Source organism: Pygocentrus nattereri, chromosome 5 (genome assembly GCF_015220715.1).
Source record: "Pygocentrus nattereri isolate fPygNat1 chromosome 5, fPygNat1.pri, whole genome shotgun sequence".
Lineage (NCBI taxonomy): Eukaryota > Metazoa > Chordata > Actinopteri > Characiformes > Serrasalmidae > Pygocentrus > Pygocentrus nattereri.
Genome location: NC_051215.1, coordinates 26,784,174 through 26,810,919, shown reverse-complemented (window position 1 = coordinate 26,810,919; position 26,746 = coordinate 26,784,174). Strand labels below are relative to the sequence as shown.

At 39.6% G+C, this 26,746-nt stretch overlaps 1 protein-coding gene across 4 annotated transcripts in view; it reads right to left on the bottom strand.

Moving 5' to 3' along the window:
* The window catches only part of micu1 (mitochondrial calcium uptake 1), a 114,990-nt gene that overhangs the window by 64,783 nt on the left and 23,461 nt on the right, over window positions 1-26,746 (bottom strand). For all 4 annotated transcript variants that reach the window (XM_017694067.2, XM_017694068.2, XM_017694069.2 and 1 more), the window contains exon 4: window positions 16,426-16,588. In XM_017694067.2, the coding sequence (XP_017549556.1) occupies window positions 16,426-16,588 (163 nt within the window). The remainder of the gene's footprint in view (window positions 1-16,425; window positions 16,589-26,746) is intronic.

Here is a 26,746-nt window from a genome sequence, read left to right as displayed (position 1 = left end):
GTTCTAGTTATGAATATAAAGTGTCAGCTTCTCATTTTAAACAAAACCGAGTTCTTGTTTCATCAGTGCGCTATGTGCTCCATGGGAGCAGCATTACATTCAAATAGAATTAAATGAACACTACGAGGACTGCTAAGGTCTTGGCACATTAATACAGAATTCTATTGCTGTGATGTGGTCAGAGGTGTTCATTTAAGCAACAGAACACAGAGGGAGTGCGTTATCGTGAAATAACATTGGTCGCCGTAGATCATCACAGCAGTGACGTTATAGTGATAACACATCCGTGAGTGTTCTATTGCTTTTATACAACAGTTAAATAAATAAGTAAGAAATGAATAAACTGGGCCGTGAACGCGGTGTTTAATATGTTTTAATGATCACAGTTCCTTCCAGCAAAGTTTAGTTCCTTAACAAGCAGCTTGCTGCTACGTCAGAGTATCGAGCTCCGCCCACTCGCTGCACAGCCAGCAGTTCGTTCTCCAGCTCCACACAGACCAACTGACAGTTTATGAATTTAGTATAGCCTCATGTTCAGAGTCTGACCAAATGGGCTGTCGGTCAAATGTGATCTTAAAAGTCCATTTTATGTTTGTGGCAACATAAGAATTAAAAATGTTCAAATAGCTTGAGCGTCTCCTACAGTTGTCAAAGTTGTTGCTTAGCAACGGCGTCTCAGCGGAGTGATACCGTGTTTGTGAAAAACTCGTGATGTTATGGCAAAATAACAGCCTCTCAACCAACCAATCAGCACGCGTGGCCAGAACTGTTGTACAAATGTTGGGTATTTTACAAACGCTGTGACTGCAGCTCAGCCAATCAGCCATTTTATAGTCAATAATAATAGAGTCATGTATAAAATGACCCGATTAGGATGTGAGCATTCTACACTACAAACATTTTAGTTCATTTGTGTGACGCTATAATAAAGAAATGTTAGATGCATCCAGAATCTGAGACATCTGAAGCTAATGCCTCTAAAAACTTCCTCACAGAAAGTTATCTTATAACGCAGTTATAAATACAGTGCCTGATGGCCAAAACAGTCCTTTATAATAATTTTAAGAATGCTTTGGCCTAAAACTTAAAAAAGTCCAATGCAGAAGGGTACATGCAAGGCTTTGTACAGTACCCAAATTTTCAGATTTACCAGTTTCACCATAATCAAAATTACAATAAACACTCAAAAGACACATGTAGGTTCAATGGTCATTTTGGATGGTAAACAAAATGGCTATATGTACACTGCAGATACTGTGACCACTTTAAAGAAATCTGTCAGTAAGTTTCTCTACAACGAACCATTTCACACCAAACCACTCTGAATGACTGTTCTCATTACAATGAATGATGTACACAGAAATGGCGGAATTCCCATGTGTTTAAATCTTGAAGCAGATAATGTACCAAGGAATGAAGGTGAGGAAAGATCATTACAGCACATTATTACTGGCTTTTGGATAAACCCTTGTGCGGTGTTGATGCGTTTGTTACTCAGTGGTCTGGTGGACCCACCACATTATTGTTTTGAATCAATACAGTCATAGTAATTTATGTAAAAACACCAGATTTTTTAAATATCACACGTGGCCAGCATACAGCTCAACTTTAGTAGCTGTAGCCAGTCAGCAGCCTGCCCATGTTGTCCACCCCGATACACACACGTGATATAAATGTGTGGGGGGTGAACAGAGTGAAGACACTGAAAATGGGCTATTTTTATGTTCATAACAGAAAATGAACAAAGACCAAGAATCTGAGGTTAAAATCAAAAATTAAAAGTTAATCAAAAACTAATACTATAATGTTGCTGTACAGTTGTAGCCTTCTCTATTCATCTTCATATCATTATTTGTTTTGTACATCCTGTCATTTTTTGGTACATTTCGATATCATCTTTCTCATAGAAGATTGGAAAACATCATTTGACAGAGTACAGTGGACAGAGAAAAGTGGCCCAGTCTGGCCCGGAACCCTCATTTTACTCAGTGGCCTCTGTAAGCGGTCTTTATCCTCCGAGCCTGGAACAGATGATTGATAGATCAGGTTCAGTGCAGGGATGCTCCCGGAAAGCCAAACACACACAGTTGGAGGAAAGGCTGCAGGACAGACTGGCCCTTTGAGCCCCAAAATCAATGTAATTCTGCACAAAGAGAGATGAATTATGGAGCAGCCTTTCTGGCAGCTGGAAGAATAATGAATGATGTATTTACTTTCATTTTTCGTCATTATTAATTCTTTTCCCGCTGTCTGGAGCGTACGGTGACCAAAATAAATGAATAAATAAATGAATAAATAAATAAATAGATAGATAAATAAAATGCTCTCTTTATCATTAACTGATGCACCACAATTGATTGTTCATTGCTTAAAAGAGTTTAGGCCCCATACATACACATCCAGGTAAAGCCCATTTTAGGTCACTGAAAACAAAAGACTACACTGTCCAGGACGGAGGGCGTTTTCATGTGCACGAGCAGGATGAAGCTTTTGAAAATGCCAACATCACTTGCTTATGTCCATTGCAGTTTTCATTCCTTGAGCATGATAAACTGTTCCTGAAATACAGATGACTAGTGGATAGTTCCTGTGAGCTCTGATGAGCTAACCTTTAAATCTCTATATGGCTTCACAATGCACTCGCTCAGTTCTTTGAAACAATTTGTCATCTTGATTGCAAATATTAAAAATACATCAGTGAGTGTGTTTATATGCACTTAATAAGCCAATAACTGCAGCAAATCAGGTTTTGTCTGTAATTATATCAATGCGTTTATTTGTATTTTAGTATTCAGATAATGGGAAACTCTGGGTCTACATGAGTCAGGCAGTGATCAGATTTCTGTTTTGTAACCAGTGAATAAACACACAGAAGAAGACGTGACATAAACGTAAAGTAAAACTTCTTGCTGGAAAAGAAAAAGGAAAAAAATATGAAAATATGAAAACACATTTGAAGATGAAAAATATTTAAATCCTTAATTTCGCCGAGCATGTAGTTGGTTTCAGAGTCAATCTAAAAGTGTTTTGATGCGTCTCGCAGCAACGCTGCTCAAGAAATCAGAAAGAAATCAGAGTAAGTGTAACTCAGTAATCAGAGAAATCTGATTAGTGAGCTAAAATCAAGCTCTCCTTATCGGATTTCTTAATCAGCTTTCTAGACTGGAGTATGCTGTTTATTTGAATAATCCGATAACTGCAGAAACTGAATTATGATCAGATTATGGAGCGCATGTAAACGCGCTCACTGATTCTATGTTACTTCATTATCATTAACCATTAAAGTCAGATTTGATTTGAGAAAAGAAAAGAAAAAAAAAACCTAATTTTGCTTTTCTGTATGATCAGAATTTTCACATGGACGTTTCAGGGAGTTTACAACGTAAACAATCCAACATGCGGTAGGCTTTTTTAAGCTGTTCTGGCAGATTCCTGGCAGAAATTAGACTTTAAATCTTTGGACAATATTTTTCTAAAATCCAAATTTTTTTTCTCCTTTGTCTTTTTTTAAACTTATTTATTTTTTCTGGGATCTCCACGACCAAATGACCTGCCAGGGCCATCACCACTCAGTGTTCTGGGACCTCACAGATTATGAATAAACAATCTTTAACAATTTTTGTGACCGCATAGCTCCACGTCTTCTTTGATAGTTCTGATGTTTTCACTGCTGGAAAATCCTGCCAGGAAGAGGTGTCAATGGTACTGTATCAGCGCTGGGTGCCACGTCGCCGTTTGCTCCTGATATGAGCCGCGTGCCAGATAACTATCGACTGCTGAAATCTCCTCAGTGGCTTTCTGCTTACACGCTTACGCCTTGCTATTAATTTAAGAGCAGACACTTCAGACAGAATCCCAAAGGCAAAGGGACTTCAATAGATCTGGCCTGTTGAGCGACTGATACATTAAAACCTGTCACCTATCCGCACCAAGCCCTACAGAAACTCTGGATTAAGCAGTCACACCATACGGGGGGTTACTGGGGAGTCCGATCTGCTAGGCATCCTTACAATTCACAAATCAAAAGCTTTCAAAGTGAACAGGGGGCAGTCTTATCAGTTATTCAATCAAATTCATCTGCAGAGAACAAAGAGCTTGTCACCAGTGAGAGGAAAAGGCTTCTGCTGAGCGCCGTGGTGAGACAATGAGGTCTAATAATGACCGTGATGCTGTGCTGGGTAATTGGAGTGAAGAGGATTCAGGCTTGGAGGGAAAAGGCTGAAGCACCTTTCACACTAGCATACCCTGCATTTCACACCAGCGCTTCCCATATCTGCCTTGCTTCTGACAGTCGGTGTTAAATCTTCTCTCTCACACCCACATGTTCAGCGCCCGGCTGCTCCAAACCTTATTTCCATTCAGAGAAAGATAGAGTGAAAGACAGAGTGCATCTAGAGGTGTGTGGACATGGGGGCCGTGGGGGTGAGCGGGGATCAGGGTGTTGAGAGGAGGCCTCTTATGAGCAAAATGTTGAAATGGTCGAAGTGCTTCTTAGTCGAGCTGGTTAACCAGTAAGGGCAGGTGATATGGCAAAAGTATAACATCACGGTCGCTGAAGACATTTTCATAATACAAAATATGTTTAGTTCTGAAAACAGGCTGGAATGGACAAAACGTGCACTAGCAAAACAGTACATTGGCAGTGCCACATTAAAAAGGCCATGATGATTTACCATGATTTTAAATCACCATTTGAAAACTATTTCAGAATGATAAAAAAGAAAAATTAATACAATAAGTAAGATTATAATGATAAAGATATGCTGTGTCCCAATTCAGGGGCTACATCCTACATTTGAAGGCTACATTTGAAGGTTGACTGGGTTTAAACTGAGTCAAATAGCGAATGATACAAATGTTAAAAAAAAAGAAAAAAAAAGCTAATGTGGGCTGAAACCAAACTCCCCCTAACGTTTCATTTTGATTTAATTAGGGAGGAGCCAACAGAGAAGCATCCCCAGCTCTAATAAATGAAAAAATATAAAACTAAAATCACTAAAACTAAAGTTTCTGGCTCCATCTTTCAAGAACTTTAAGGAACTTGCAAGGAGTGGAGTTTTGTGATGTAGCGGTCGGGGCACAAACAGCAGCGCTGGGACATAAACAGGAAATCCACCATAGAGCAGACTGTCTCATTTATTTCAGCCTCTGCTGCTCTAGGCAGCTTTCAAAGGACTCGCCTTCATAGACCACGGCCTCCGAAGGATTAAGCCCCTGAAACTGGACACAGCTACAATTTCAATTGTTAATGTCTTTGACTTTCCAATGCAGTAATCTGCAATCCAATACAGTAAGCTGGTCAGACGAGCGGGGTCAGTGGTCGGTGTGGAACTGGACTCTGTGGTCAAGGTGGCTGAGAGAAGGACATTACACAAACTGCTCTCCATTATGGAGGGTGATGGCCACCCACTGCACACCATCATCATGGACAAGAGGAGCATGTTTAGTGGCAGGTTGCTGTCACAGAGCTGCTCAACCGACAGATTCAGGAGATCCTTTGTCCTCAGAGCCATCAGGCTCTTCAACTCTTCCCAGGGGGGCCAGAAGAGAGAAGAGGGAAGAGGAGAGATGAGGACTGAATCTGAATCTCATGTCAAATCACGAATCATAGGTCTTCCATCTCATGCTTAATCTTGTGTTTCTTTATCCATCCATCTGCACATATGAACAGCGTACTGCACATATTGCACTTTCTGCATACCTTATTGCACATCTTGCACATCTGGACACTAGACACTTTATTTGGTACGAATATCTGCACATATTTATTAATTCAGTATGGTCATTATATGCCGTTACCTGAACCTCCTCATAGCCTTTTTTGCACTGCGTCTTACAACGATCTGTAATAATATCTGTAACCAGAGATGAATTTTTCTATTTGTATATATGCCTAAAGTTAGGATCCGTTATATGTATTCTTCCTGTTGTATTGTCTTTACCTTTATTACTATTAATGTACAGTGTTGTGTGTCTGCTACTGGCTGCTAAATTTCCTTCGGGGTCAATAAAGTATCTCTTTCTCGATCTAACTAATCAAATTGATTTACACTTAAAATAGAAAAAAAAGACAGAAGTACACTATATTTCCAAAAGTATTCAGTCACTCTTTCAAATCATTCAATTCAGCTGTTCCAATCACTTCCATGGCCACAGGTGTATAAAACCAAGCAGCTAGGCCTGCAGACTGCTTCTACAAACATTAATGAAAGAATGTGTCGCTCTCAGGAGCTCAGTGAATTCCAGCGTGGTACTGTGATAGGACACCACCTGTGCAACAAGTCCAGTCGTGAAATTTCCTCACTACTAAATATTCCACAGTCAACTGTCAGTGGTATTATAACAAAGTGGAAGTGATTGGGAACGACAGCAACTCAGCCACGAAGTGGTCGGCAACGTAAAATGACAGAGTGGGGTCAGTGGATGCTGAGGCGCATAGAGCGCAGAGGTCGCCAACTTTCTGCAGAGTCAATTGCTACAGACCTCCAAACTTCATGTAGCCTTCAGATTAGCTCAAGAACAGCGTAGAGAGCCTCATGGAATGGGTTTCCATGGCTGAGCAGCTGCATCCAAGCCTCACATCAACAAGCTCAATGCAAAGCGTTAAAAGCAGTGGTGTAAAGTGCCGCCACTGGACTCTAGAGCAGTGGAGACGTGTTCTCTGGAGTGACAAATCACGCTTCTCAGTCTGGCAATCTGATGGACGAGTCTGGGTTTGGCGGTTGCCAGGAGAACAGTACTTGTCTGACTGCATTGTGCCAAGTGTAAAGTTTGCTGGAGGGGTATTATGGTGTTGTTTTTCAGGAGTTGGGCTTGGCCCCTTAGTTCCAGTGAAAGGAACTCTTAATGCTTCAGCACCAAGACATTTTGGACAATTTCATGCTCCCAACTTTGTGGCTCCTTCCTGTTCTAACATGACTCCACACTAGTGCACAAAGCAAGGTCCATAAAGACATGGATGAGCGAGTTTGGTGTGGAAGAACTTGACTGGCCTGCACAGAGTCCTGACCTCAACTAGACAGAAAACCTTTGGGATGAATTAGAGTGGAAACTGCGAGCCAGGCCTACTCGTCCAACGTGCCTGACCTCACAAATGTGCTCATAGTTTTTTTGATTTTTGACCATTATTCTTTGTTGAAAGCCTTCCCAGAAGAGTTGAAGCTGCAAAGGGTGGGCCAACATCATATTAAACCCTACTGGTTAAGAATGGGATGTCAGTCAAGTTCATATACTTGTGAAGTCAGACGAGTGAAAACTTTGGGCAATACAATGTATAATAGGCTATTCAGCTATTTGGTTCTATACAGCATATACAGATCCTATACTGTCTTTTTGTCATTTATAGGCGGTCTACATCTGTCTTTTTAAGAAATATGCAGTTGCTCAGTGTTCTGGAAGTATTATGTACAGTGGTCAGTGATCAGTGCTTTGATTGAGCCCAGTAAGACTACGTACACCCACTTTAAACACAGACCCACTCAAAATATGACTGATTATAAAATCTTTGGAATAATTAACAAAAAAATTATAATAGGGGTGTAACAAAGCATTGTGACATTGTGATATTGCAAAACTGATTTTTTTTAAATATTCTATATTAATGTCTAGATTTATTTATAACTGAATGATTCTCTTTTCAATCTATTGATTTAACCATGTTTTAATCACGTTTTAATTCCTATTCTGGTTTACTTTTCTTTTTATAAACAACTCAAATTCTATTTAAGTCATCTGATGCAACTGCATTGTTCAAACTCCAAAAACTGCAAACAATCAGCAACAATCAACAATTAATTCTAGAACTCTAGTGTCATTTCCACACTGTCAAACAACACAATTAAGATCATCATCTTTTCATTTAAGAGGTCCAAATATCATGAGAATAGCAAATCATGCACCCCGTACCATGAATCAAATCGAATCGTGAGCTGAGGGTATAGTTACACCCATATGGAACAAAAAAAAAAAAGCACTGACTGAATATGACACACTTGGAAATTCAATTCTGACATCAACCAATAAAAGTCACAGTTTAAGCAATAAGCATAAGTGAGGCTACAGTTTCCAGCAGAGAAACAAGCACTAAATCTCATCACACTATAACAAGAAGCATGAATTTATTGAGCCTATCAAGTCCTGCATTAGCAGTGATAATGTCAGCGGAGATAAATGTGGGGAGGACGTGGAATTAAAGTGTTTTGAGCACTAAAGTAGCCACACAGGCCAAACTGCATTAGATGAACTGTAGGGGGTGGGAATCTCTAGGCACCTCACAATTTGATTCGACTACGATTCAGGGGCTGCGATGCAATTATAAAACGATTATCGATGCATCTTGATGCATCTTTTTTTCTATACAGAATTTATTTTTTTCACTGTGTGACAACTTTGTAATTTTAAAGCAAAGTATTTGTAATGATCTACAATGAATTGACTTGCAATATCTTTTATTAATAAAACAAATGGAAGTGATGTGGTTAGTGAACTGGAAGGGTCTCGTTCACTGCTCTTGTTTGGAGCACATGAGATGCTGCTGCCACTGACCAGCAATAAAATACGCAGTTACAGTGAAATAAGATCCTGTGGCAGTGGATGTCCACAAATCATGCTACAGCGATCCTACCCATTTACTTCAGTGATTTTTCAGTTTTGGTCTCGTTGTAAAGAGTCGGGGGATCGCTGTGTCAGTAAAATATGTTCATCACTGGATGCTGTATCTCGGCAGCATAGCGCAAAAGCCCTGGTTCTCAACGACACCGAACAGACTCAAATCCTTGCCAATGAAAGTTGCGACAGAGTTTATAATTCACTTCCAAAATGGTTGGAAGCTTTCCCATCACCTGCTTGAACATTTGAAGATGACCGGACTTACTCGCATTTATAAGTTGGTTTTCTGATATGTTAATTCTGCAATGAGAGACTATCAAACACTAAAAACTGTGAAAATGTCAGCTTCTCTTCCGAATTGTTCCGAATCCTTTTCCACGTTAAATGGTGCAGCGTTTACATTCCGGCGCCTCTGGCACCGTTTAAGATGGGACAGAAAAATTCTAACGAAGCTGCGAATGAGAAGCAACTTCCTCGTAAAACAGCCGACCGTTGAGAGACATTTTACAAGAAACTATTCAACGTTTGAGGAGAATTTTCCTGTCGGAAAGGGGAGGAAAGTGGTTATAGCTAAAGCTTAAAGCAGAGCAAAGTAATTCTGTATTTATGTTCATATTTTTAACCTATACTTGGACATCATCACATACGGAGACAAACTGGACATTAAATGCGGCTCCCAAGGTGGTCTGATTTTTGCTGAAAGGACAAAATGTTTTTGTTAACATTTGGGATGTGACTCCTGATCTAACCTGCCTTTTAATGCAGAGGGTGCCGGTCTCTCACTCGATTTCTCGATTTCTCACTCATCCGATAATGTTTTTGTCATGTGCCGCCATAGACTGTCCGGGCGCTGGACTTACCCACTTCCAAATTCGCCCTTTATGTTACGTCAACATTATGTTATAAATTCAAATTTAGAAAATTTTTGACATTTGTGAATCAATTCAGAATCATTCACGTCCGCATTGTGATGCATCTTAGAATCAAAACTGCAATGTTTGAACAACACTCAGTTATGGATTATACTTTTGTATATATATATATATTATACTTTTTTTTTGTAGTCTATGTCCTCCGCCCAGAGGAGAGAGATTTGGCCCACCTGTGAATTTGTCATGCATATTCAAAACGGCAATCCAGGCAGCACTATTGTGTGTGATACACTCCACGTATTCTGGCATAATTTATCACAATAACATCGAAATACCTTACTACCTACTCCTGGTGCACAAGGCACTCCCATCCCTCCAGTGTGGCAAGGCTTCTGTGAAATGCACAAATGAAGTAGGTTTTATTTGGGGCCTAAGGTAATGAAAGTAATCCTGCTGTGAGTGCTCAGAACCTCCCTTGCTCACAAACGCGCACACACACACACACACACACACACACACACACACACACACACACACACACACCAGTAATTGCAGATCAGAGATCAAATCTCCCTTGTCAGCTTCCTCAGCTTGTGAGGATTCTTCATTCAGAACTGCTAATTCATTTCTCCACCACATAGTAGCAAAGTCACCCTCACACCCGCTCCTCTGGCCCCAATCTGCCAATCAGTGCTTCTGGCCCAGAAACATTCCTTTAAAACCGTTCGCTGGTTTATTTCAAGGTCTGATCACAGTGCCTGTGTTCAGTGTGTAATATGTTTATCACAAAGCTATCTGGCAAGGCCCATAAGAGGATGTTTTTCTTCTTTGAGCTCTTAGGGTATTACTAAAGGACTGAAATCATCATACACCTTCACACCAATCAACATTCCCTTAAACAATCCGTCAAGTGCTGCATAAAGTTCCTTAGTTGTCATTCCTCTGAGGACAATTTAAGGGAAGGAAAACGCTCCTAAGTTATTTGCCAATGCAAGCAGCTGAATAAATTACTGAGTTTTGGAGATGCTTGATGAGGAAAACGTCCCTGTGCACTTTCTTCATGAAAGACAGGACGCTACATGAATAAAAAACACTGAGCGAGTACGGATTTAACCCTCAATAACGTATAAGCTAGGGTACTGGAGGAAGACCTTGTCAACCTAATCAACAGCTAGTAAATACTGTTTTTTTGATTCATTTCCATTATTCATTCTTTTCAAATGTAATGAGATAGATAAATAAATTCATAAATAAATATTTATAATCTACACTAATGACACATATTTAGACTAGGTATTGAGTTGTGTTAACCTACCGAGGCTTAAAGGCAGGGAAACCACTAAGGTTGTTAGCAGCCACGCAGTAATCCAACACCAAATGTTCCACCTGTATAGAGATGAAACTTCGTTGCTGAACTTCGCTAAAGCTGGCCTCCTTTCTCAGGAAACTGATTGACGGGACATACAGAATGGCCAACCAGAGTAATTTTACATGACAAGAGGTTGGTCAAGACAACACGACAAGAGCCAGTCAAAAAATTAACAAATACAGCCATGATTTATTTACATTAACTGCACTAAAAATGAAACATTTCCAGTGGAGTTTTCAGCCCATAATGGGAGATCTTCTGCATGTTTATGTCCTCAGCATGTATGGTGTCCACCAAGTGGAAAAAGTGCTCTCGCATGAGGAAAACTACTCTTGTGCGCAAGGAAACCACACTGAACACTCACATAGATAGAATTCAGTAATTACAGGCAGCGTTTCCATTGTACTGGCGGACTATGAAGGTGGTCTTCTAGGGTGAAAGTCCTGTTCCTGGATTTTTATATCAGCAAAAGCTCTAGCGACCACTGACAGCCATCCAATCACAACACAGTTCCAGAAATCAGTAGTAACCATTATGTCAGGACCCGCCCACAGCTGTCAAAAATGAATTAAACTCATGCTCAAGCAGAATCTTAACAGCGAGCAGAAAAAACAGTTCAGTGTGGGGTGGGTGGTTTTCCTTGTGCAAGTAGTTGTCTATGTGTGCGAGTGTGGTTTCCTCACGCAAGTAGTTGCGCGTGCAAGGAATTTTCTTTGCGCACAAGAGCAGTTTTCCTCACTTGCTAATTTTGAGTTGGATTTGCCACCATAGAAGATGCTCTTTGCCAATGGCTAATCTAAGCAGTTAATTTTGCAGCTTGGCATTAGAAAAAGGTCATCAAAACTGATTCAGGAGATTCAGTTGGTTATGCTAGTTTAGCTGCTAAGCGTGTCGTTAATGAAAGAATGCTGTCATGGATTATTTAGAATTTTACTACAGCAAAATCTCAGTCACTATAGTAAACCCCTCAGCCTTTCCCCTCAGGTAAGAGAAACATGAGAGATTTTATGCAACACCCTTAACAAATTCCTTTGGACCTGGAATTCTGAAAAGCTGCTTTATGATGAGCGCTGCTGTAAAAGTGCAATGCAATTAAAATTAAACACTGGCCCTCTCTAAGGCATCCATAGGCTGAGGCAGCAGAACTCAAAGGGTAGCAGCTGCCCTCCAGCCTCAACTGTCATCCTTCATGACAACTACATGAAAAGCAGGAAGGGATCACTGAAGGCCCGGTCAGGTTCCCTTCCCTACGGAGTTGGGAACACTGCACTCCACAAACCCTGTGACCTGTTTGCTAGGTCTCGGACTAATCAATAGATATAAAATTAACAGATTATTCCTCCAGCTATGTGGAAAAAGGTATGAAGGCAGCATTGATTTTTTTCCAAACGTTCAACCAACACATGTTTACTGACATCTACTTTAACCAATTTCTCAAAATACTGGTTTTCATGCAATCATATTGGTCTTTCATGGTCTTTGTTGAAAAGCAGTCTCTACAGTGATCACTTTGAGATGATATGAAAATTTCAAATTTTGATAACAGTGAATAAAATTATTACAGTGTATGTAATGAATAATTCAATAATATTGTTGAATATACAGAAACATTTAAAAGACTGACTTAATTTTACCTCAGCTCATTATATTGAGCAATTTTTTTTTATTGAACACCATAATTCTTTATAACTTTATAACTGATTTGAATACGTATAAATAAATATTTCTTTTTTTGGCTCTGTAATTAATCATAAGTCTTACTATTTACCTCTATTTTAAGTAAATAGCAAAAAAAAAAAAATACAAAATTACGAAAGGAACATTTACAATCGTGGAAAGTGAAATTTTTTTTTAATTATAATAAATAACATTAACATTAACTACAGCTGCTATAGGAAGAAAACCTTGATGTCATGATGAATGGACCAAAATAAATGACCCAAAATGACTTGGAAAGAATTCTGGTTCCATTGACTTACATTAAAAGTAAAGTATGTTTTTTCCTTCTCCTGTAAAATGAGCATTTTGGTTTCCTCCTGACAACAGCGATATATTTTATATATCTGATGTGAATCTCCCATTCCACCACATCCCAAAGGTGCTCTACTGGACTGAGATCTGCTGACTGTGGAGGCCATTGGAGTACAGTGAACTCACTGTCATGTCCAAGAAACCAGTTTGAGATGATATGAGCTTTGTGACATGGTGCATTATCCTGCTGGAAGTAGCCATCAGGAGATGGGTACACTGTGGTCATAAAGGATGGGCATGGTCAGCAACAATACTCAGGTTGGCTGCAGCATTTAAACGATGCTCAACTGGTACCAAGGGGCCCAAAGTGTGCCAAGAAAATATCCCCCACATCATTACACCACCACAAGCCTGAACCGTTGATACAACGCAGGATGGATCCATGCTTTCATGTTGTTTACGCCAAATTCTGACCCGACCATCTGAATGTTGCAGCTGAAATCGAGACTCGTCAGACCAGGCAACATTTTTCCAATCTTCTATTGTCCAATTTTGGTGAGCCTGTTTGAATTGTAGTCTCAGTTTCCTGTTCTTATTTGACAGGAGCGGCTGCCGGTGTGGTCTTCTGCTGCTGTAGCCCGTCTTCCTCGACGTATTGTGCGTTCAGAGATGGTATTCTGCATTCCTTGGTTGTAACAAGTGGTTATTTGAATTACTGTTGCTTTTCTATCATTCTGCCCATTCTCCTCTGACCTCTCACATCAACAAGGCATTTGCATTAACAAGCAATTGAATAAAGTGGCCAGTGATATGTTTTATATATATATATATATATATATATATATATATATATATATATATATATATATATATATATATATATATATTTATAGCAGTGTGTTTAAGTCATTCACTCTCAATGATTACTGCTCCTGGCATCGCAGTCCATAATGTGCAGGTCACAGAAACTCACATCATGATAGCGATAAAACTATGATTAATTGTGCAGCCCTAATTTTTCTATTCGTATTAGAACTGTAAACATGCACTGCCTTGGTGTGCGTTAACAAAGAAAATGTAGTAGGCTTTTTACTCCCACCATGACTTCCTAAAAAAGTGGCACAGTTATTGGAATTATTAAAACAGCTTGTATGACTATCATTGGATTTTATACCACAGCATATTCTATATTAGATATTACACATTACATATATTAAAACTGGTGACATCTCTACTCCTAATTTAATCAAATGGATATGATTAGAGCTGCAATAAAACTCCACAGGAGAATCATCAGGAGCAAAACAAATCAAGAATCAGTTGGCTGCACGATACTGCTGCACACATTTGTCGTACTATTTTAATAATCATATGACTCTTCCTTACCTCTTGATTAAATAACATTTTTTACAAATACTAAATCATTTTACAAATAAAACTGACATGAAAAAAATTATATACATATATATATATATATATATATATATATATATATATATATATATATATATATATATACATACACACACACACACACACACACACACACACATATATATATATATATATATATATATATATATATATATATATATATATATATATATATATATATATATATATATATATATATATATATATACATACATACACACTGCTCAAAAAAATAAAGGGAACACTCAAATAACACATCCTAGATCTGAATGAATGAAATATTCTCATTGAATACTTTGTTCTGTTCAAAGTTGAATGTGCTGACAACAAAATCACACAAAAATCATCAATGGAAATCAAATTTATTAACCAATGGAGGCCTGGATTTGGAGTCACACACAAAATTAAAGTGGAAAAACACACTACAGGCTGATCCAACTTTGATGTGATGTCCTTAAAACAAGTCAAAATGAGGCTCAGTATTGTGTGTGGCCTCCACGTGCCTGTATGACCTCCCTACAACACCTGGGCATGCTCCTGATGAGGTGGCGGATGGTCTCCTGAGGTATCTCCTCCCAGACCTGGACTAAAGCATCCGCCAACTCCTGGACAGTCTGTGGTGCAACGTGGCGTTGGTGGATGGAGCAAGACATGATGTCCCAGATGTGCTCAATCGGATTCATGTCTGGGGAACGGGCGAGCCAGTCCATAGCTTCAATGCCTTCATCTTGCAGGACCTGCTGACACTCCAGCCACATGAGGTCTAGCATTGTCCTGCATTAGGAGGAACCCAGGGCCAACCGCACCAGCATATGAGGATCTCATCTCAGTACTTAATGGCAGTCAGGCTACCTCTGGTGAGCACATGGAGGGCTGTGCGGCCCTCCAAAGAAATGCCACCCCACACCATTACTGACCCACTGCCAAACCGGTCATGCTGAAGGATGCTGCAGGCAGCAGATTGCTCTCCACGGCGTCTCCAGACTCTGTCACGTCTGTCACATGTGCTCAGTGTGAACCTGCTTTCATCTGTGAAGAGCACAGGGCGGCAGTGGTGAATTTGCCAATCCTGGTGTTCTCTGGCAAATGCCAAGTGTCCTGCATGGTGTTGGGCTGTGAGCACAACCCCCATCTGTGGACGTCGGGCCCTCATACCATCCTCATGGAGTCAGTTTCTAACCGTTTGTGCAGACACATGCACATTTGTGGCCTATTGGAGGTCATTTTGCAGGGCTCTGGCAGCGCTCCTCCTGTTCCTCCTTGCACAAAGGCGGAGGTAACAGTCCTGCTGCTGGGTTGTTGCCCTCCTACGGCCTCCTCCACGTCTCCTGGTGTACTGGCCTGTCTCCTGGTAGTGCCTCCAGTCTCTAGACACTATGCTGACAGACACAGCAAACCTTCTTGCCACAGCTCACATTGATGTGCCATCCTGGATGAGCTGCATTACCTGACCCACTCGTGTGGGTTGTAGAGTCCGTCTCATGCTACCACGAGTGTGAAACCACCACCAACATTCAAAAGTGACCAAAACATCAGCCAGAAAGCAGAAAGGTACTGAGAAGTGGTCTGTGGTCCCCACCTGCAGAACCACTCCTTTTATTGATTGTGTCTTGCTAATCGCCAATAATTTCCACCTGATGTCTTTTCCATTTGCACAACAGCTGTGAAATTGACTGTCAATCAGTGTTGCTTCCTAAGTGGACAGTTTGATTTCACAGAAGTTTGATTTACTTGGAGTTATATTGTGTTGTTTAAGTGTTCCCTTTATTTTTTGAGCAGTATATATATATATATATATATATATATATATATATATATATATATATATATATACACTGCTAAAAAAATATATATATAAATACATTAAAAACATATAATGAAAGCACAACTCGGTAAGGAAGCAGGTCCTTCCATCCTTCCAATCACATATACCAGAAATAACTCATGAATGTTTGTGAAACTCTAAAAAATAAGCAGACCTGATTAGTCACAGCCACAGAAGACCATGGCTGAGTGACCTTACAGAGCACAGTTGTGTAGAGGGAGAGGACTGTGGATCTGTATTTATGAGCATGCCATGCTTCATAGCTACTCTCAGATATAGCAACAGGGAGGAACATTATGGGTGCATTCCTACAGGGAAGGAGGAAGAGAGATGGACAGAGCACTCACTCTCTGGCTGCTTCTCATTTGGCGTGATGGAACGAATGAAGTCCTGTGGCGTCATGTACACTTCAGCATCTCCATGCTCATTGATGATCTTCAGCGTGGCAAAGTAACGGAAGATCTTGTCTGGTGTGGAATAGGCTCTGATACGGTTCTCATACTCCATCACCTGCACAAAGACAGACACAGCCTGCATTATTTGGAGCAGTTAACAATTTGGGTGACACTTTTTTTTTTGAGTTACCTTTTTAGATGAAACCAACACACAACTGACGCTCAGTAACATGTCAAAAACATATGAGGGTCAGGATTAGGGCCAGGGTGAGGGTTAGGTTTTGGGTTGAGGTTAAGGTTAGAGTTAGGATTATGGCCAGGGTGAGGGTTAGGTTTGGGTTGAGGTTAAGGTTAGAGTTAAGATTAGGGCCAGGGTGAGGGTTAGGTTTATTTTGGTTAAGGTTAAGGTTAGGATTAGGCCCAGGGTGAGGGTTAGGTTTGGTGTTGAGGTTAGGATTAGACCCAGGGTTAGTGTTAGGTTTTGCATAAGGTTGGGTTTTGTGTAACAGAGGTTTCAAACATATTAACAACACGTCTACTGCACTACTGCTACTTCACGGAAATGTTGTTGATGTGTTACTGATAATCTATTATAGAGTGTATTAATCATCTATAAAGGACCACCCCATATAGAGTGTTAACACAGTTTGCATCTTTAACACGTTTAAAGACTTCAAAAGTAGAAGTCTTGCTGGTTGTTGGTTGTATTCATGGTCCAGTTTCAACAAGCCTTAATAGTCAATAGGCCATCACACTATGGGGCAAACAAAAAACTCTAAACCAAAGCTTCTCATGGTTATTAAGTTTTCTACATTTCTGCATAAATAAATCAATAAGATGTAATCTATATAAAATGCTCCATTCTGAAGATGCATACAAGAGTCAGAATTGTTTAAAGTGGCGGTGATGGCAACCAGATGATCAAAGACTTTAATGCCTTTTAGCTCTCTCACAGAAAGTTATTACATGAAAGGTGATTAATACGCTGTCTGTTGGCAGAGACTTTGTTTTATGATAGTTCTAAGATATGATTTTGGCCTGAAATGTATTTTTAATCAATTCATGGCAGAGTGGTACACACAGGCAAAACAGTCCCCAAAAGGTTCATGAGTGCTGTAGACACTGTGACCTCCGGTTTCTATCACCAGCCCTGTACAGAAATCATATAGTAAAGAAATTGCATCTCAACCCCTCCAGAAAAACTGATGACTGCACCTGTTCAGTGATATATTTTTAATGTAAAAACATGGCCAGTAAAATATTTAATGGTCTCTTTTGTTGCACACACAACCAATAGAGATATGCAGCTGGTCATATTCATGTTATTTATAGCTCTTTGTCATTTAATGGTCTTTTTCATCAGAAGACAACAGCTGAAAACTCCTTGGGTTTGGAGGACCATGGGCATCAGCTCAATCCACCCCAGTCATAATGTGCGCTTGGCCACAATTTCAAAGTTTTTCAAGCATCCCAATATTTCCCTCACCCCATTGTGAAAATGCACATAACGCAATGAACAGTTAAAGATAATGATCAAAGTGGTCAACGTCTTCATTTTTCAGGAGATATTTCAGAGTTTAGATTTAAGACAATCCACATGCCTTAGGAATGGGAAAGTCAAAGGAAAAGAAAGATCGGAAAATCAGTAGCTTCTAAAACTTCAAAAAAATTATTAAAAGATACTGAGACAATGAGACCCCTAACAACCATGCAAGAACAGGTGGACACCAAAACTGCCTCCATCAGATAAACAGCACTTAAAGCCTTCATCTTTGAGAGAGAGAGGAGAAAATTAAGCTGCTCGAGATCTGAAAACATCCACAGGTGTTTCTGTTGATCCTTCCACTGTGAGAAGACAACTCAGTGCTATGGGTCTGAAAGGATATGTAACGTACATGAAGCCTCACTGAGAAAAGAATTAATTTCAAAGTTTTAGTTTACAAGTGTTTACATTTCCAAGCTCCAGTATAATTGCAGGACCTTTTACTTCGTCAGACTCGCTACAGTCCTGCTTCAGTCTGGATCCTCAAATCTGCTGGTAGCTGCACGTTCAAAGTTCCTGCTCCATGGGTGAGCGACCTTTTAGTGGATTATCGACGGAGCTTCCTGAATCTCTAAGAAATTCTGGTTCTTTATCTCTTTGTAAAAAGAATCTTTTCTTTTTAGACGTGTGTTATAAATTAGTTTTTGGTTTAAGTATTTCTGGGTCTCTTTTCTCAAGAAAAATTCTTAAATAAATAAAATTTTTAGTTTAAGTAATTCTGAGTCTCTTTTCTTAAGAAGATTCTTAAGAATTTTCTTTGTAGACCTGTTCTCATGAATTAATTTAGCCTTGTATTAGAAATTCTGGATTTTAAAAAGAATCTGAGCAATGTTTCTTTTATATGTGTTTCAAGATTCTAACCTGTTTAAGAAATTCTGAATCTTTTTCAGTTGAATCTTAATACTTCTTTTTAGACTTTTTTATGAATTTTATTTTATTTTTCTGTAAAGCACCTTGAGTTGACATTGTCATGAAAAGTGTGCAACATAAATAAAATGTATATTTATTATTATTATTATTATCATCAAAAGGAAACAGACAAAAATATTTGCAAATCAAGCAAAGAAGCTGCTGGTGTTCTCAGAACAATAGACTGAACACCCCAGAGCTCAGACCTCAACATCACTGAATGTGTTTGTGCTTGGGAGAAGAAATTGATCAACCGACTTCTATAACTGAACTTTGGAAGTGTGGATTTCTTTGCAGATTTCTTTGAAAAACTCAGTGAGTCTCCTAAAAAGAATGGAAGCTTTAATAAAGGCAAAGGTGGACAAACTAAATACTAAAAGATTTAATAAAAGATATAATATTTAGTAATGATCAAAGTGGTCAGCTTTTCTTTTATATGTGTTATACACACATATAAAATATATACACACATACAATTTACACAAGAGCCTCAATAATAAATATTATATAAAATCTTCTAGTATACACACACACACACACACACACACACACACACACATACATATATATATATATATATATATATATATATATACACAAACGAACAAACAAACACACAAACAACACAGTCAGATTATGTCTGCCAGGACGAATAAGGGCAGTAATGGCAAACTAATGTGACGCTTATTTGGGAGATGATTAATGAATCACATTGATCTTTGCGGTATAATGGGACAGAAATTCACAGGGGCCTCCCTTCATATTGACACAATCAAAGGCCACTAGCCTCAGGGCACCATCAGTGAGAACCTGAGTGTGTGTTCATCTTAAAGGGTGTGCTTGACAGAAGAGAGTGGATGTGATGGGGAAAGAGGTTTGTCAGGAAATAACTGCGCTGCTGTCAGTCAGAAGGTGGACAGACATTAACGTGCCGGCTCACTCTCTGCATTAGCAGTCTGATGGGAGCCGGAGCCACCGCTCAGAGTGGGCTTCAGCTGTGCTGATCAGAACACAGGAGGAGCGTGTGTGCATCACTGCCACTAATGTGAGCTACAGGGGGAAAGGAGCTGGATCAATCTCTGACAGGTTGGCGTCTAACTGGCAGCAACGCCAGCTGCCACTGGTACTCCCTGATGCCTGAGAGAAATCCAACAAAGCAGAGAACACACTGTGGGAATTCCTCGCGTGACACTCACACATGCACAGATGCATGAAAACATTTCCCTTTGTTCTGGATTTTGATTGAACAAAAGATCTAATCCTAAGCATCTCAGACTTGAAAGATGTGAAAGTTTTGCGTCTGATACGATTGAAAGGAAGATTTTACTGGCCTAAAATTTCTGGAAACCAATATCAGACCATATGTAATTGTGTGAAATGTCTGAACATGCCCAGTCAAACTACATGCTCTGTTGATTTGATCTGTCGAACTGAAATAAGTTAACACACCATCGACAGAGAACACACTTAAATATGGCTCGTTTCTTCAATTAGTTTTTTTTTTTTTGAGTTGAGAACATCCTGAAATATGCCTTTTACTTTTTTTTTTAATTTTACATTTCACTTTTCTTAAAAATTGTTACTGATTAACTGTAGTTTAGCACATCAGCTCATCTGAAGAGACAGTCTCTGTTACGCATCTAAATTCCATGGGCTATTTAAGAAGTAGAACATGATAGGGAGTGTGTTATCGCGAAATAACATCACAGCTGTTATAGCGATAACACACGACCTCAAATGTTGCATTCCATTTATACAACAGTTAAATAAATAAAGTAAGAGATTAATAAGCTGGGTCATGAACGCAGCATTTAATATGTATAAATGTTTAAAGGTTTGCAGTTCCTTCCACCAAATCAAAGTTCCTTAACACGCAGCTTGTTGCTCCATCAGAGTAATGACTCCGCCCACTCGCTGCACAGCCGGCAGTTCATTCTCCAGCTCCCCACGGACCAACTGACAGTTTGGGAATTTAGTGTAATCTCATCTTCAGAGTCTGACCAAATCGCCTGTCGGTCAAATGTGATCTTAAAAGTCCATTTTCTGTGGCAAAGTAAAAACTTTCAAATGACTTGAGCATCTCCTACAGCTGTCAAAGTTGTTGCATAGCAACAGTGTCATACAGTGTGGAAAAACCTGTGATGTTATGGTGAAATAACACCACGGTTAGGACGCTTCTCAACCAATCAGCTTGCCTGACCGAAACTAACTGCTGCATAATTTGCAAATATAAATTTTGTACGAGCTGCTGCTTTTTGTGCAGCGCCAGTGCTCTCATATAAAAAGGTAAGACTACAGCGCTACATTAATTTAGGCCAAAGCCATTTATTTATTTATTTAGCATTGTTTTTGATTCTCTGCGGTTAACCGAATAGCTGTTCATTAACTTTTTCTCTGTCAGAAGTTTCAAAAAACAAAAAAGTCACTAATATCAGTGTCTTACTGGCAGAAGCTGTGCCAAAATGATCACTGATGTTATTACGGATACAGTAATGGGACCTCGATATCAGCTGATATCAGCACTCCGATATATTGGTCTGTCCCTAATTCGTTCAAATCGAAACATCTGTCTGATGCAGATATTTGTTTTAAGCACTGATCTGACGATACTGATAACACTGCAGCCCTGCCTTCTGGCTTTTTAGTTCAGAAGCCAAGCACAGGCCGGCCCAGGAGCACACTGAGGGTTTAAAGCCACATCCTTGGCTCATCAGCAAGTAGCCTAAATTAGTTATGCTCCTGCACCAGGTCACCTTTACCAGCTGCTCTCTGATTCTAGACCTCTGAGGACGCATCGTCATTGTGTAGTTCTCTATGAGCATCTGGACGACTGGTCGTCTCTGTCTACAGGAATACTGAGTGCTGTTCTCGGAAATCAACTCCATCATGTTCTATGGTTAATCTATGAGCTCCAACACTGTTACAATCCTTCCTATATACATTTTCCTCAAATATCACGTTGTTGTGTGAACTGTGAGGTCAACACGAAGTCACACAAATGACCTATGTCAATTAAAAGTGTTTATTTATTGCATGTTGAGTAGTTACATTTATATAATTCAGATGATTCAGTAAAATTCCACAGACATTCACTCTTTGTACCACAATCTTCGCCATGAACAGCCCAGTGTGCCCAGCAAACAAATCTTCTGCAGAGCACTTGTCCAAACCAACGCAGAAGTTATTGGTAATTAAGCAATGGGACGCCTGTGAGAGCTGCAGGAAGATGAGCACTTCCCTTTAATTTACTTTGGCTTCTTAATATTGGCAGTGCTGAGGAAATTTAGAGCTATGGCACACAAGTCTAATCATATATCAGTACTGCTAAAATCATTGTGCAGTCCAAATGATGCTCCTATTTCAAAGACTTCATAAAGACTGTGCAATATAAACACCCAGCCATTCGTAAAAACAGCTCAACAGAGACAGATGAATCAATAGTTATGGCCATGAAAATACTTCCAGCTTTAAGGCTCTTTCTGCCAGCTAAGAGTTTAGAGTTTGAAATGTCTGGCAGAGTGAGGAGGCAGAAGGCTTGGGTGACATCAAGCGTCTCCATCACTTCCATCAGTCCTAAGATATTCAGAGAAGTTGGATAAACATTAAAGGAACCAAAATGCAGCCAGTGAGAAAAATACATGTTTTGTTTGCTTCTTTAGATTTGCTCTGGAGCTACAAGCTAACAAATAATAAAGGCTCTCACCAATAAGCACGTTTTAGCAATTAGCACATTCGGAAGTATTCCACAAAAATAATCATACACAGTACAGCTTTGAAATAATAGAGAAAAGTATCAGTATTGAAGTCAAGGTATCGGTATATTTGGAAATATTGATGGTACCCAGCCCTAACGCAAACTGCAAGTCATCACGTACTTGGGCCCAATCCCATTTCACCCGTCACCACTACCACTCAGCCCTTAGCCCTCTGTTTTGCGTGTTTACGTCTAGGGGTAGGGTGTCCCAGTTGTTGAGACAGAGGGGTAGGGCGAACTGTTAGGGCTACATGGACCTCCAAACAGAGTTTTATGAGAAAAAAAGAAAAATCAGCAAAAACAAGAGATCAAAGAAACCCAGAAACGTGAGAATCTTCTCTTCGTACTTTCAGTGTATTATGGTCGTTTTCGTCATAACAAGCATAAAAACTGCTAATAGCATGCCAATGTCTCAGTAGCAAGCTAGCTAACGTTCTTGTTCCACCTTAAATAGTCCAGCAGTTCTGATGCCTGAAGCACTAGAATGTAACTGCTGCACCATTTAAGGTGGAACAGGAAAATTTGAACAAGAAGCTGGTGAATATCTGACTTCAGCTTTACATCACTGAAGAATTAGCGGTGGGGGGATAATAAATAATTGTCTTGTACCCCCTCTTTGGAAGCAACCTCTACCCCTTGTTTTAGGGTGACACCCTAAGGGGACTGGGCCTTGGTCTCTGACACTGTAGGACATGATGTTATCTACACAAATTGACGAAAGCACTGCCAGGCTTTAAGCAGCTGCTGCTGGTTTTAGCTACGTTTGATTCTTTGTTTAAAACTGAAGGAAGCAGCGTCACTGAGTCAGGAGAAAAAAAACATGCTGAAATATGGCGAGTGCACGCTGCTGTGAGTCACTCTGTAAAGCCTAAAATAATTATTTAAAGGCCAAAAGTGTCGGCTCAAATTTTGTGGGAGGTTTCAGACCAAAACATACATCTTTACGTGTTAACATCACATTCATATGCTCAAAAAGAAGGTCTGGCTTAATGTTTAGATCTCAAAGGCAAAATTAATATGCTGATGAAGATTTGATGAAAATATTAGACAATTCACTCACATTCCCAGAAGACAGACCCTGTATTTACTGACTACAATTGACTGCAGACTAATTAAGTAACGAAGTTAATGACATCCATACAGAACGCAATTTAGACACCCAACCAGCAGTCTGGATTTTGGGATAGGCACACATAATGGCTGACTGATGCCAATAAGACTGCTTAGGTGTTTGAAATGCAGATGTTTTCATACTCAGTAGTGCTGTAATGTGTGATTGAAAGTACTTAAATACCCAGGCCATGATTACAATGCTAAACTTGTGGCTACACACTTCCATTATCCTATACGATGTTAGTTACATCAGCCTTGTAGCTTGCATGTAAAACTTAAGAAACAAACTTCACGCACCAAACTTGTCTTGACTACATCTGCGGTAAGGAGGAAATTTAGTAAATAAAAGCAGACAAAATGCTCAAAGAAAAGCCTTATTTCTACCAACACCTAAAGGTGAGTGATATTGCAAAAAAATATAAAATTTAGGCCCAATCTCATTTCACCCCTCACCCCTACCAATTAGCCCTTAGCCTTCTGTTGAGATAGAGGGGTGGGGCAAAGTGTTAGGGCTACATGGCCCTCCAGACGGAGGTTTTTCAGAGACTCACTCCAAACTGAACGCTATGAGAGAAAAAGAAAAACTGGCGAGATCGTGGCACAAGCGACCAAAGAAACCCACAAATGTGAGAAATTTACCCGTGAAAAAATTTCGATAATCATGTTATTATCTTAGCTTAATGTTGTTTCAATGTATTATGATCCTTTTCTTTATACCAAGCTTTAAAAACTGCTAGTAGCATGTTAATGTCTCAGTGACTAGCTGGCTAAATTTCCAGTTCCACCTTAAATAGTCCAGCGGTTTTGACACCTGAAGTGCCAGAATGTCACTGCAGCTCCATTTAAGGTGGAACAGGAAAATTCGAACAAGAAGTTGGCGAATAACTAACTTCAGCTTCATATCACCAAAGAACTAGGGGTGTCCCTTCTTTGAAAGCATGTGATTCCCTAAATGTACCTAAAGCCCAGCAGTGAGGAGCTGAACTTTACCCTCCTTTGCCATCACTGCAGACTGGCAGGGTCGCCTACAGAGCAGCGCTAGTAGCTGTTAATAATGTTCTATTTTATTTAAGGGTTCCATTTCGCATGGGAAGATTTCAACCACGACCCCTTGCTCCAAGGGGCAGAGTAACCCTCCAAAACAAGGGGTAGAGGTAAAAATAAGAAATGGGACTGGGCTTTAGATTGATGCATTTTCATTTCAGTTTGATACGCTGGAACAGGCAAAAAGGAACCAGTAGTGCTGCATCACAAACTGTAAATAAAAATAATTTTTATGCAATTAAACTGCAATTTGAAAGCGAGGCATTATCAGTCAGCCCTGTCATATTTCATTGCTGCATGTCTATTTCTTTTAGTCCCTTTTAGACTAAGTTAAACTATCTTACTGAAAGGAAAGGTTAACAGAAGCATCCACAGAGTGACACTACAGCAGTGTGTCGGCAAAGCAGCCCCTCAGGCTATAATAAGTCTCTATCCATTTTACCAGCTATTAGGTCATGGCAATTGAAGATGGAGATGGAGAAGCATCAAACAAAAATATTCAACATATTCACTCTATTTTAAGACCCGAATTTTCGACTGTCAAGATTACCCATGTGTCAGTTTTAAAACTTCAGCTGGACAGTTTTACATTTGATGGGCTTGGCAAGTCATCAAGAAAATATCTGAGTGACGTGCAAATAAATACACATATTTATGAAATGTACTGCTATGTGCAGATATAGCAGGAACTGAACTGCTGGAATTACTGACTTAAGGGCTATATTTACAGACTGCTGGGTTTGAGCTTAGAGCAGGGTCATTATTCAGCCTGACGCGTCCATCGCACATGGGGACTAGGGAGTAAATTTTGAGAGCAGAGACGAGCTCTGAGAGGATGAGGCTCGTATTTGTGTTACTATGTGAGGGTTTTTTGGATGAGAGACAAGTGGAGAGCCTTTTTTCCTCAGAAAATAGCTGATCAACATTTACAGCCCATCTGATGAGCTAATCCAACTGTTCTACTCCTCATTATAATCATTATTACCATGATCAGTGTTATTATAACTCCATTTTTATTTCCTTCTTTGTTAAGGGTTGTTACCATTGCTGTTATTTTATGTTAGATTTTTATTTGCTTTTTGTAAAGCATGTTGAGCTACATTTTCAAGGATACAGGTCCAACATTTTTTGTATGGGTTTGCTTGGTTTATGTACCAAAAAGAGTGATAATACATTTTTAAAAGACCATATTCCACCCTTTCTTTATCCTCTAGGCTGCTTTTTGTTAATGTGCCTTTATAAATGACATATAGATGAGCTCTAATCTGATTGGCTGCCCTGTTTTGTGCCTCTATCAAATCTGGAACACTCCTGATAACGTCACTGTGAGTGGGCGGAGCTACACTGCTTTAGGCTGAAAAGATGAATACATGTGATATCACAAAACAATAAATTCAATTTCTATAAATAAACAGCATGGAGGAGGTAGTGAGCATTTAGAAACTTAAATGTTTACATACTAGATTTTATTCCCAAAAAGCAAGGAATGCTTTCCATGATATGGGCCCTTTAAAGCATAAAATGCACAATTTTATTATTCATTATATTTTATTAGTCTGCCCTGCGATGGACTGGCGACCTGTCCAGGGTGTATCCTGCCTTACGCCCGAAGACTGCTGGGATAGGCTCCAGCATCCCCCCGCGACCCTGACGGAGAAGCGGCTTAGAAAATGGATGGATGGATATTTTATTAGTGATTATGTTTTTCTTTGCACTGTTGTTATTGGTTATACACTTTCTGTCTTACTTCTTCTGTCAGATTATTGTCAGCTAACTCTTCCCACAATTTTTGAGACATTGACATTATTTCTACTACAGAATATTCGGTCTGAATATTCACACTGCACACTTCTTATGTCATGACGCAAGTGCTCTAGCAACACTCTCACAGCATCTTTTGGGGATATCAT